Here is a 13413-nt window from a genome sequence, read left to right as displayed (position 1 = left end):
CCACGCCCCCCTCCACAGTGTGATTTTCTTTGTATCGTTGAATCATCTGGTTTCTGCACTGAAGAATGTATGCTGCTACTCTTTTATGCAATGCCCCAGGCCTGTGTGTCTTTGATAAAATATGATGTACGTATGTTGATGTTGTTTAGAATTTATAGAATAAAGTAGATGTACTCCCGTATTAATGTGATTACTGACATCTTAAGTATTATTTCTCTTATAGGCTCCTGTTTAAATGGCTCACAAAGAACACCTGACTGAATTATGTGAAACCTGATGGACAGGTGGAGCATTTACAAAGAAAGAACACATGAAGCATTACTGTTGATCCAGATCACGCTGGCCTTGGCAGAGGATACACTTTAGTCGAAGCTATGACACGGAAATATTCATTCAACTTGTATCAAACACATGTATCAATATGTGGACTAAATATTATATTTCTCATTCCCATTATATAGATTGGAAGTATTCAAACATTAACAAACATCCATCATTTTAAGGTGGCTTCATCTTGATGAGAACGAATATTTACTGACAGCACTCTGCTCGGTCTGTACCTGACACATTTCTTCCTGCTGGCTCACTCTGCTGGCTGTGCAGAGTTGGGGGTGGTGACGGCCAACGGCTGCTCAGACCTGCTGTCAGTTTTCTATTTTCTCCTCTCTGTGTTTCTGCAGCTGCTGCCTGTCACTCCGTCAGTCTTCTGCTGGAAGGTCGGTGGGTAAAAGGCATCAGGACTCTTCACTGCCAGTCAGCCATGGAGCTGAAATGTGCAGCACTTTCCACTGTTTTCCTGCTCACGCTGTTCTCCACTGGTGAGTTTTAATAGCTTATGTTCTACTCTTCTCACTCAAATCCTAGTGTCACATATGTTAAAGCTGATTGATATGAAGGCCTAATCAGAGTATTTTAGTTTGAAAACAGTCAGGATTTTGTGATGGCTCTGAGTATTTTTCCATATCCAGCACTTTTCTGTACAAATATGTTATATCTTATTTGTTGAAAAGCTAATTAAATACTATGAAATAGAATTAATACACTAAAGCTCTCCATTATTATGCACCAAAGGTAGTAGAATGAACAAGCCAGCCTGTGTTATAGCTATATATCCTGATTTATTCATCAGTTAGACAACAAAATGAACAACAAAACAAATGAAACTGGCAGGTATGGTGTCACATCAGTCCTTTAAATTAAGAAAAATGTCAAAAGCAGGATAGGTCAGTTCAAAAGAACAACTTCTTAAGAAGTTTCATGTAGCTGTGAGAAAAAAAAATCTGATCAGTAAAACAAAAACAAACGAGGCTGAGGTGAATTAAGCGTTTAGAGGGTAAATGCCTGCCAGTTACTGTATGTGCCATGAAGGAGGCACGGCGGTGGTGTTGGTTGTCTGATCTGCAGAGCAGTTGCTCTACAGTGAAACATGAGCGGCATCCACACACACTCGGATCCTGTTTGTTTCTTCAGTGTGTGTGAATGCCAAAGAATGTTTTGTTTACAGTTTATTTATATCATTTTAAGAATGAGGGTCAGAAAAAAACCAACAAGAAGAAGAGGAAGTCCCGTTGGACTGCACGAACTGGTGAGGCTTTTTCTAAACTGAATCCTAAGTTAGATCACCATTGAAAGGGGAGTTTAAAAAAAAACAAACGTATTATATATGTTTTATATGCTTTTGGAGCTTCATAATTATGCAGTGGGTGTTGTGCTACATGAACGAATGATGGGCACACACCAAATCTGAGGCAATGAACGGCACAAGTTTGTTGTTTTTGATTGACAACATGTTTTAATTAGTATCTTTCTTTCTGATACAAATCTGTTTATTCATATTTATTGTACCATATCCGCCTTTACAATCACTGACTGCAGCTGTCTCTATAACAATCTTCAGTACACAAATAAAGAATTAAGATACCCACAAAAAGAACTTAATTATGTAAAGACAACTGTTTTTAGCGCCACCGTGGACCTATCAGTGTAGCTTAAGGTAAATATCTGAACAGTGAGCTACATCACAGCTTATTCCTGACATCTTTAGGGTTTAGGCTGAGCAACTTAAGTTTTGAATATGGTTGCTGTACACATTTTACGAATAACTTCTCAAATACTGTCTCGTACATGATAAAAAGCAACAAAAACTAACCACTTCATGTGGTGATCAGTGTTTTTCGTGTGTGTTCTGTTCACGATCTTAGTCATTTAATCTTTGGTTCTATGTTCTCAGTTTGCTTTTGTTCCTTGTTTTTCTATCCTGTATGTTAGATGCATAATGTCCTGGTCATTATTCTTAGTTTCCTCCTGTTCTGGGTCTCGGCTCCATTTCCACACCTGTTTTCTTGTTAAGTCATCACAGCTGCAGTCGCTTCCTCGTCAGATTCCCTCAGTATATATTCCCCTTGGTTTCCTTCACTCCTTGCTTGGTCCTTGCTGTATCTCCTCATGCAACTCTGTCATCTGTGTTCAGCTTTCTTGTTGTTCTTAGGTTTTTGTTTTCTCTGTTTGGTTGTTGATGTTCTGGATTAATCTGCACTTTTTGGTACTGTTTTAATAAACCAAGTTAAGTAAGTTTTCCTTGTTGAGGGAGCTGGGTGTAAGTGGACAGAGTGTGAGGAAAATAGTGAAGGAAATGTCGGATGAGGCAGTAAGGGCCAGTCAATGGATTTGGATTAGAAGAAGCAATAGTAGCTGGGGGCTCAGCAGGGGGAGCACTTAGGGTAAACAGACTCTTGAGAGAAGCAAGGAAGAAATCCAGGATGTATTTAAGTAAAGGGTGTGGCCCGTGTGAGCCTTTTGAAACCAGGGCCGTTTCTCAATATGCGTACTTGTCTGTACTTGCGTACTCGTGTACTTCTGAAACGTCATCACAGAAGGACCAAGTACTGCTCCAATTCAAAGAACGCATCCAGACAATTACGCTCCACATTCCCAGAAAGCAGTGCGGCACAAGCGACGATGATGCTTCCGTTCCAAATGCACAATGAGCGTACTTGTCTGCTTGTGTGCTCAGAAGTCCGTACTTCTGACAAGTCCATACTTGTAAGCACACAAGTACGGACTTGCGTACTTGAGTATTGAGAAACGGCCCAGGTGACCATTTCTGGTGAGTTGGCCTGTATGGCCTTGTATTTGCTGGCCTTCTTAGTGACTGTAGGACTGTTTAGGTGAGTTTGTCTGCTGAATCTGCTAGTGTGTCTTGTCTTGCCTTCACCTCTGGCACCCTTGGACACCCCCTACCCAAACCAGGGTTTGTATCCCCACCCCGCTATGACTGGTGTGCAGTTAGTGAGAGGCTGGGGTAGCTGATAATAATGCTGCTCGTGAAAGAAAAGATGGTTGTTGTGGTGTGAGGAGCAGTGATGGCTGGCATTAGGAGAGTGACTCTGGGACGCCAGTGATCACTGTCTAGCCTCCTGGAGGTGTTGTGGTTCCAACTAGACGAAACACTGATGAAAGGAGGTTCCCACCTGATGACCCCAATGACGTGTTGGTCAGCACTGCTCACTGGTCTATAGGGATTATAGGGTTCTTCATTAGGTCATTTTTCTGTAGCACAAGTTTCTTGTGTTTACTTTGAATTCTTTCAACCTCCTGGTGTTTCTGTGTCCACACTTTCAATCCTTCTCCTTTCAACACCACCAGCCGTGACACTTCACGGTCACCAGGCATTTTCAACAGGGGATAGAATAACAGTAATGAGCTCTGCAGCTCCTGACTGAGTCCAGCCTGCAAGTGTATGATGGTTCATGTTGAACTCTCTCCTATCATCATTGGAGGCGTGGTTATAATAACATGAAGACATGATGTTTGTTTTGACCTGAATGTGAAGTTTAAAGTGTGTTTTGTGTGTCAGAGTGCTGGGGCAGGAACGAGGAGGAGCGACTGATCAACTACCTGCTGAAGGAGAAAGGATACAACAAAGAGCTGCGGCCCGTCGAGAGGCAGCAGGATGCTGTCGACGTTTACCTCGCCCTCACTCTGTCCAACCTCATCTCTCTGGTACAGAACATGCATCTGTTTCTGTTTTTTTTTTGTTTTTTTAAAGAGTTGTACAATCCCAATCCTCTAATTTGTGTTTTCTTCTCCTTCATCTGTAGAAAGAAGTCGATGAGACGTTGCTGACAAATGTGTGGATTGATCATGTACGGTCTGATTAGTTATCATCATTTACGGGATGTCCAGTTTGTTTGTCTCCAATATCTTGTCTTTTTACTGTGACAGATGTGGACTGACTACAGGTTGGCGTGGAATATGACGGAGTTTGACGGCATTGACATGCTTCGCCTGCCAACCAGCATGGTGTGGCTGCCAGAGATTGTGCTGGAAAACAAGTGAGATTCTGTTTGGTTCTTATTTACAGTGTGGAAACCTCAACCTGTTCTACACTGAATATTTTCCACTGAATAATGCAGCCTCTGTTTTTTTATGCCCGTTTAAGCCAGCAAGTACCTGTGAAAAGAAACTAACAATGTTAGGAAATCCCTTGCAATGGAAATCCGCTTGCAGAGACTTTACTTTTTTTTTTTAGTTACTTTAAGTAACTTTTTTTGTGTTTCTGTATTAGTAATGCAACATAAAAGTATACACACCTGTTTAAATGCATCATGATATAAGAAGTGTTTTTCAAAACAACACCTATTACAGAGTCATTAATTACTGAACAAAAACTGAGAGAAAACACAGAAGCAGGATGTGAAAAACCTAGTGAACCCCACGATCCAACAGCTTGTAGAAGCACCTTCAGCAGCATTACGTTGAAGTAATAGTTTTCTGTGTGACGTTATTAGTCTCTCACATGGTTGTGGAGGAATTTTGGCCCACTCTTCTTTCCTTTCCTAAAACCCTTCCAAACAAGCCATACTTGTTCAGTCTTTTTCTAACTGTGCTGTCATAATCTATAACATTTAACATGCTAACTGAGGCCTGTAGAGTCTGAGATGTAGCTTTTGGGGTTTTTTTAGACCTTGGGGTGAACTTGCTGGGACGTCCACTCCTGGGAAGATTGACTTGAATGTTTTCCACCTGTGAATAATCTTTCTCTCTGTAGAATGATGGACTCCAAATAGTTTGGAAATGGCCTTATAACCCTTCCCAGATTGATGGGTAGCTTCTCTAAGATCCTTCCTGATGTCTTTCCTCCTTGGCATTGTGTGAACACACACCAGACCAGCAAACTGACAAAACGTCTGCTTTAGAAATTCTAAGTTTAGAACCTTAGAATTGAAAGTGTATTTTGTTTTTCACACGAATATATAATGCAAATCAAAGACAGCTATGTATCTGTTTCCCCTCTTCCTCAGTAACGATGCCCAGTTCCAGGTGGCCTACTACAGCAACGTACTGGTCGATTCCACTGGTCTCTGCTACTGGTTGCCTCCTGCCATCTTCCGTTCCTCCTGTTCCATTAACGTCAACTACTTCCCCTTCGACTGGCAGAACTGCACGCTCAAATTCACGTAGGCTAGAAACTACACACTGAAGGCTGTGGTACATTTAACACACTGAACTATTGTGTGTGTTAATATCCTTTTAAAGCGTCACATTCCTGTCATTTTTACAGGAATGTGCTCTCTGGTTATTACTTTAAACATTTTTAGAAACTGTTTAAGCCCTTTTTTGAACATTTGCCAGTTAAACCTTTGTATTCAAACAAGGACAATTAAATTATTTTTATTTTTTTTAATTCAGCCACTGAAGAAGCTACAGAACCTCTTGCTAAGTTAAACCTTTTATCATAAAGGAATCTGTCCTCTTGTTGATCAGTGTTAAAAGTGTGTTTATTGTGGCTCAGGTTTCAAAGGGCTAAGCAAATATTTTGGGGTTCTTTTCTGATGATTTCCTCCTGAAATCTTTGAGTTTTGTGTTGCTCTGCAGCTCTCTGACCTACAATGCCAAAGAGATCAGGATGCTGCTGAAGGAGGACGCCGATGAAACGAACAAATGGACGGTGGAGTGGATCATCATCGACCCTGCTAGCTTCACAGGTTGATATTTTGACTAATAATGTTTGTTCCCTAATTAAAACTGTAGAGTCAAATATGAATTAATTATATTTCAATACCAGCTAGAAATAATACACTGACAAAAAAATTCAAAGCAACTGATGTTATTTCAGTATCTATAACATTCACAGCTAATACACTGAGATTAAGATGCTCCAAAAGCTCTGAATGATTAAACATGTGTGAATGTTTTTAGTTCCACTAAATCAAACTGGAATAATTGTAGTTTTTATACATTTAGCTTTTTTACACTCTTATGGATTTGCGGCACTTTTTGTTTAATTCAAACAAACCTTTCATTTTTTTACTGCCCGTCTTGGCCTCATGATTCCAGCGTTTTAGGTCCTAACCTCAGTGAAACTCGAATTGAGACACTATCATAAATGATCTTGATATTCTCATCCTTTTGCCTTGGCTGTTTTGTCTAAATTTCGCTTTGGTTTGTAAAGCACTTTAAGTTACACTTGTGTTTAAAAGGTACTATGTATAAAGTTAAGTTGAGTTCAAAAACTTTGACAACAATTTTTCTTAACTACACAAACTCATAATTTTGAACAGGACATGTGTATCTAAATGGACCCAAGCTATTTTTTTCTTCTATTATAAATGAATGAGATCAGCAACATGACATCTTTCAGTTCTCTAATATTTTCCCTTCATACATTACATTGATTCTACTGATTTTACAGTTGTTCACACAAACGCTCACAGTTTGAGAACCAGTGATAAAACCTTAAATTCATGTATCAATGTGTGGGGCAATGACGTGCTGATGGGTCTCGTGCAGCTGCCTGAAATTTGTCATTCAGTTGTTTTCGGTTGTGTTTCGATCACAACCTTCCTGTGAACAAATCCTGGAGTTGATTTTATTTCATGTCACATTTATCTCAACATTATCTCCTATTATGCCAGGAAGGGTTCTCTAGCTTTTTTTTTTCTTTTTTTCTTCCCCTTACTACATATTTTCAAGCATTGTATTTAAGTTAAATTCAGATATGCAGTTTCAGAGGAGAAACCAACCTGTCAGGTCATTGAAATGCAGTTGTAAACTGTATGCTCAGTGGTTCTGGACACCATGATGAGTTGAAAGTCTGGAGAAGAAGGAAATAATCAAATTTAGCTAAATTACACTCCTTCTCTGTAGAGAACGGTGAGTGGGAGATCATCCACCGACCAGCCAAGAGAAACTCCTACAAACACATTCCCATGGAGAGCAACAAGCACCAGGACATCACCTTCTACCTGGTCATCAAGCGCAAACCTCTCTTCTACATCGTCAACATCATCATCCCCTGTGTGCTCATCTCCTTCCTGGCCTCGCTCGTCTACTACCTGCCTGCTGACAGTTAGTGCACATTAAACACAAAGTTTGAAATTTAAAAACCCTCTAGACTCGAACTGGTTTGGAAATATGCTGGAAAACTGTGCTTGTGTAGGTGGTGAGAAGATGACGCTGTCTATCTCGGTGCTGCTGGCTCAGTCTGTCTTCCTGCTGCTGATCTCACAAAGGCTGCCGGAGACGTCCATGTCTGTTCCACTTATTGTCAAGTAGGTAACACACACACACACACACACACACACAGCCAGCAGAATATGTAAACTGCAGGCTGTGATGTCTGTGGTTAGTTTGGATCCATCTTCTCTGCTTGGAGTCAGAACTTCTAAAATATGAGAAGAGTTTCTTTTCATTCACTAGAAACACAACCCCTCAACTTTGGACCTCAAACTTCTTCTTCACAAACATGATAGAAACACATGTGTAGAGAAAACTTAACCATTTCAGTCTTTGAGGAGAAGCCACAGGTATCAGTGCAGACTGAACGAATCAGCAGGCGAGCTGGATTGGATTTGGATGTTCACAAACACCACATTTCCAGGTGTTTAGGTAGGAAATAATTTATCATGTGGGGAAATGTCTCTGAGTCTGCATTCATTTTCTGTTCCAGTATCATCTGAAGAGACCAACTGAAATATTTATTTTTAAAGTACAAAAGATGTCCATCCATCCATCCATTTTCTATACCCGCTTAATCCGTCGGTCGAGTCGCGGGGAGAGCTGGAGCGTATCCAAGCAGTTATTGGGCGAGAGGCTGGGTACATCCTGGACAGGTCACCAGTCCATCTCAGGACCACACAGAGACAAACGAGACAAACAACCACGCTCACACTCACTCCTAGGGACAATTTAGAGACACCAATTAACCTAACATGCATGTTTTTGGACGATGGGAGGAAGCCGGAGAGAACCCACGCATACATGGGGAGAACATGCAAACTCCACAAAAGATGTTTTTAAAAAAATATATATATTTTTTTATTAATTATTGGATAAAAGACAATACAAGAGATATTTTTTGTGCTTCTCAGGTATTTGATGTTCATCATGGTGCTGGTTACAGTAGTGGTGTTGAACTGTGTCGTCGTCCTCAACCTGCACTTCAGGACACCGAGCACACACGTCATGACTGAGTGGACCAAGACGGTAACGCACACACACAAAAAAACACTGAGAAAATCTTAATTAAGCTCTCTCTACTTGATATATTTCCGGATAAACACAAAATGGGTGCAGTGATTTATTGAAATGTGCTAATGTAAATGTAACTATAGGATTTAAGACAAAAGTTGAATTCTACAGCACAGTCTGAACACCTCTTAGACAAGCTTTCTGTCATTTCTTTAAGAAGTCTTCAGGAATAATTCTCCAGGCTTCTTGAAGGACATCCCAAAGCGAAGAGCTTTGGGATGTCCTTCAATGTTGGCTGCCTTTGGTTCCGTTCTATCAACATGATCCCACACTGCTTCAATAATGTTGAGATATGACAGGTGTGGGCTCCTCCTGGATTTAAGGACAAATAGATTTGAGCAGTGAAATGAGGTGCAGCCCAGTGGGAACATGTACAATGTGGAAAAACTGTGGTACCAAAATGGATCCTTGAGGAACTCCACAAGTGACTGGAGCTATTGAGGAGAGAATCCCCATTTAACGCCTGAAAATGGTACCCTGAATGACAAGTTTGCTCCTGAAACTATCCAAAATAATTAAAACGGCACATATACCATTGCCTGAAGACGAGAGCACCTTAGACTCATGACTATACGCAAAGCTTCTGTCATGGAAATGGGAGGTTTAAATTATTCAGACCTGATTTACAGGATAGGGGTTTTATGTTGTCTTTTTTGCAGAGGCTTTGACCTGATTTGATTCTGTTGGAACTTTTCAATGTAATTTCACACAAACACTGAAGGAGTTGATTTTGCTTTCACTGTCTGGCTTGTTGACACTGGTTCACTCTTCTATACAAAAACAAATCAATGAAATTTCATGCTTATTTAAGCCCACTTACTTTTAAGTGTCTACTGATCAGAGATTGGTGAATCTTGCCTTTTCGTTTACATATTTGTATATTGTATATATATATTATATTTGGACATAAGTATCTGTGTTTATACAAATCTCTTATTAAATTTTTTTTTTCCCCAAGGAACTTGATTCAAATTTAATCAACTTCCAAAACAAGACTTGAATACACAATAGTTTTTGGTATCATCTCCCAGATGTACATGTTCATTAAATCTGTACCTTGTCTGTGTTAACTTAAACTTTAAACATGTTAATTTTTGTCCAGTTTTTCCTCGAGCGGCTGCCCCAGATCCTGCGCATGTCTCGCCCTTCAGAAGCGGAGCCGTTCTGGGATGGAGCACTGCCACGGCGATCCAGTTCAGTGGGATACATCGCAAAAGCGGAGGAGTACTACAGCGTCAAGTCCCGCAGCGACCTGATGTTTGAGAAGCAGTCGGAGAGGCATGGACTTCCAAAACGACCCACTCACGCAGGAGGTTCGTCCAGAAATATCAGGGGACGTTCAAATCTGGAGAAGCTGGTATTTTGTTCTGCCCTTTGGGGCCAGTAAAAATGTGAACACCTGCATAATGTTACCTGATAGGTTGATCAAATTAACAGTCTCACGATGTCGACATTCAGCAGCTGCAGAGCAAAATAATTAAGGTCCTAACCTTCGGCAGGGCAAAAATTTAAATCAGAGGTCCAACTTGATAAGCCTTAAAAAAACAATTGGATTCTGCAAAACTGGATTTCAATTTGCATTATTAGAAAAAACTGTTACTTTGTTTTTTGAGCCCAATCAAATGCCTCCACTTGACCGTTCCCCTCCATTTTGCAGAGGTAAGATGCCCTGTTTCTTTTAGGGATCAAGACAGGGGCGGAGCTATAGGCGGGGCGGGTGGGGCAACTGCCCCTGGGCCCAGGGCTCTCACCCACTAAAAAAAAAACAAAAAAAAAACATGTGTATATAGTTCCCAGTTTGTTTGCATCGCAATATTCTATGTTTAAACATTCTGAAATGTTTTGTGGCAATCTTTGCAAATAATGTATATAGTTTAGCCTAACCCAGCCACTTGGATGCATTCAGCTCAAACAGGTGCCGGTCCCAAGCCCGGATTAATGGGGAGGGTTGGCATCAAAAAATAGCCTTCTTTTCTCGTCACTCCATGGATGAGATGGACATGCTTTAATGAGCACGCACGCGTGTGGGTGTACGTGCTCGCGCACCGGAACGAGGGGGCCCGGTCGGGATGTTTTGCCCCTGGGCCCTGTCCGCAATTGTTCCGCCACTGGATCAAGAAGTTGTGCTTAAAAAAGCCATTCAAGTGCCAAGTTGTGTGAAAAACAAAGTATTGTAGTCAAATGTGAAGCCATCTGTCTGACAGCTAAAGCTTGGCTGAAACGGGATCATAATGATCCCAAACACAGCAGCAAATCTACAACAGAATGTCTGAAAAAACCTTGCAATTGAAAGAGAGTGGACTTTTTCACATAACTGTGGATATAAGAATAAGGATGTGTGTGTTTTTTATGTAGTGGTGAAGCCACAGGAAGATGGAACAGCGACGGATCAGCTGTACACGGAGATGAAGCCGGCTGTGGACGGAGCGAATTACATCATAAAACACATGCGCAACAAGAACGACTACAACGAGGTGAGACGGGAGAATGGGAAGATGTTCTTTGTGTTTCCTCAGTTGAAGAAAAATCAACTTAAATTATGGATGTTTGTTAATGTTTGAATACTTTTCCTTTTTTTTGTCTGCATTCACAACAGTTGTGTAGAAAAGGTAAGAGCTGAAGTCCTCTGGTGAAGATATATATAATGGAGATGAGAAATGTAATATTTAGTCCACATATTAATACATGTTTCTTATTAAAAAAAAAATCGAATTAATATTTCCGTGTCATAGCTTCAACTAAAGTGTATCATCTGCCAACGTCAGTGTGATCTGGATCTGGACCAACAGTCATGCTTCATGTGTTCTTTCTTTGTAAATGCTCCACCTGTTCCTCAGGTTTGACATTATTCAGTCAGGTGTTTGAGGTAGAAAGAAGCAGCTCTAGTACCTGAATGTGAAAAATATCCCTGAATACGTGGTGCAGGGATAGAAATCAGAGGAATGCAGGTTGTTTCAGCTGAGCTTTAATGCCCACATCACATGACTCTGATGTTCTGTTTTTGAGTGAACATGAGAAAATTGACCTCCGTGCTGACTTCACAGGAGAAGGACAACTGGAGCGGCATCGCTCGCACCGTGGACCGTCTCTGCCTCTTCCTGGTTACTCCTGTGATGACCCTCGGCACCATCATCATCTTCCTCATGGGAATCTGTAACCACCCTCCACATCTGCCCTTCAAAGGAGACCCACATGACTACACGGAGGAAAGTGCACGCCTGCTGTAACGCAGCTGACAGTTACTGTGCTCAGGTGCAGCTTGTTGGTCTCTTTTTATTTTCATTTGTTGAGTTTTCCAGCTTCATGATTTGTTTTGTTTTTTTAGCCTGGAGTTAGTATTCAAAGTCAATATATTACTATTTGTGTGGTTTGAATAAAAACTTATGAACAGACAACTTTGACTTTGGGTTGTTTTCCAAATGTCTCGAAGCAGCAGGACTCATGATAATAAACTTTTAAGATTGTGTTTTTAGTGAGATATCTAAACTTTGCTCATGGAATCATTTATCAATTTATTCTTTCTACAGGGGGAATATCACTGCTTCTCAAAGCAGAAATACCTCTGGTTATATTTAAGTTAATTTTATTTCACACTCGAGACCATGAGATGAGCGACGAGCACAGAATACTTTTCTTTAGCTCCTTCTGGCCTTGGAACATTTCATTTCTCCTAACGAATGAGAAGATCTGCAACTGTTTGCAACTTGTCTGCACATGATGGATCCAAAGGTGCATTAACCCCAAAGTTAGCCGCATGATTATGAAATTCTGGACTTAATTAATAATTTTCTCAGTCAGAAAAGGTTTTCCAAATACTACTACATGCTGAAGATCATATCTCTGTTTTTATATGGGTCCAGGTTGTGCACAGTGGAGCTCTTTCTGTAACAACATCAGCCTGATGCTGCGAGAGATGTGAAAGTGAAGCAAAACACTCAAACTGTCTGATAAAGGTGTTAAAGCCATGAGGAGCTGCAGAATCAAAGAATTGTAGAACAGACTGAGCAGCTAGAATCCTCTTTCAGACAATGAATGGGACAACACTCCTCTCCCAAAGGCCCAGCAACTGGTCTCCTCAGTTCCAGATGTTTACAGATGTTGTTAAAAGAAGAGCTACACAGCGGGAAACATGGACCTGTCCCAATATTTGTGAGACATGTTGCTGCCATTAAATTCAAGATGAGATTATATTATTCATGAAATAATAAATTGTCTAATTTTGAACATTTTCTATGTTCTATTGTGGATAAAATGTTTGTTTGTGAGATTAGAAAATCATTGCATTCTGTTTTTATTTACATTTTACACAAAGTCCAGCTTTTTTAGGGAGTTGTAGTCTCCTTTAACACAGGAAACAATGGACCATACTTTATTGGAGGAAAGGAAATAACATGGTCCCAATATTCCTTAAGGCTGCAACATTTGATGCTTGAGTACTTAGATTTTTTTTTAAACAAAGCAACGTTATTAGTGACGTCTGTTATTTTCATCTTACTTTTCAAATGGTTTTACAGTACCCCCATGAATTGCCTGTGTGGTGAGATAGCTCAGGCTGATAGAGACTGGGTAATTGTGTCAGGGGGTATGGGTTCAATTCTCATAAATTTAAGTGAAGCTTGGGATGACAATGGACTTACGCCTGTGATTCCATATGTTTTCAAGTCTGACACCCAAAATGAAGCATAAATGCAATAAGAAAGAATGTAGAAACTGTGACCACATAGCTCAGGAGGTTGGGCAATGGATTCACCTGCCAAAGGGTGTGGGTTCAATTCCCAGTGAAATATTGAATTTGTGTGTTTTGTAGGTCAAATCTAAATCATAGAGAGAAAAGCTGTATGATAGCACATTTAAGGGTCTGGAAGAATAGCTCAGGCAGTT

The 13413-nt window shown here is 40.5% G+C and overlaps 1 protein-coding gene across 1 annotated transcript; it reads left to right on the top strand.

The window, feature by feature from the left end:
• The first annotated feature begins 703 nt into the window (after nt 1-703).
• On the top strand, nt 704-13210 carry chrnd (cholinergic receptor, nicotinic, delta (muscle)). Its single transcript, XM_075453002.1, has 12 exons — nt 704-818; nt 3857-4002; nt 4101-4145; nt 4225-4334; nt 5304-5459; nt 5878-5987; nt 7150-7350; nt 7442-7553; nt 8373-8487; nt 9635-9845; nt 10888-11006; nt 11577-13210. The coding sequence occupies exons 1-12, from the start codon at nt 761-763 to the stop codon at nt 11757-11759; spliced, it is 1566 nt and encodes a 521-aa protein (XP_075309117.1). The 5' UTR covers nt 704-760; the 3' UTR covers nt 11760-13210.
• The last annotated feature ends 203 nt before the right edge of the window (nt 13211-13413 follow it).

The sequence above is a fragment of the Odontesthes bonariensis genome, chromosome 20, assembly GCF_027942865.1.
Source record: "Odontesthes bonariensis isolate fOdoBon6 chromosome 20, fOdoBon6.hap1, whole genome shotgun sequence".
NCBI lineage: Eukaryota > Metazoa > Chordata > Actinopteri > Atheriniformes > Atherinopsidae > Odontesthes > Odontesthes bonariensis.
Note: the sequence above shows the minus strand (reverse complement) of the source record. Positions and strands in the feature narration are given on the sequence as shown.

Excerpts from the sequence above, each read along its gene's own strand:
- chrnd (XM_075453002.1), top strand. The coding sequence starts at position 761 with ATGGAGCTGAAATGTGCAGCACTTTCCACTGTTTTCCTGCTCACGCTG. Across the intron at positions 4,003-4,100 it reads TGTCCAACCTCATCTCTCTG|AAAGAAGTCGATGAGACGTT; the intron begins GTACAGAACATG and ends CTTCATCTGTAG. Across the intron at positions 7,554-8,372 it reads TCTGTTCCACTTATTGTCAA|GTATTTGATGTTCATCATGG; the intron begins GTAGGTAACACA and ends TGTGCTTCTCAG.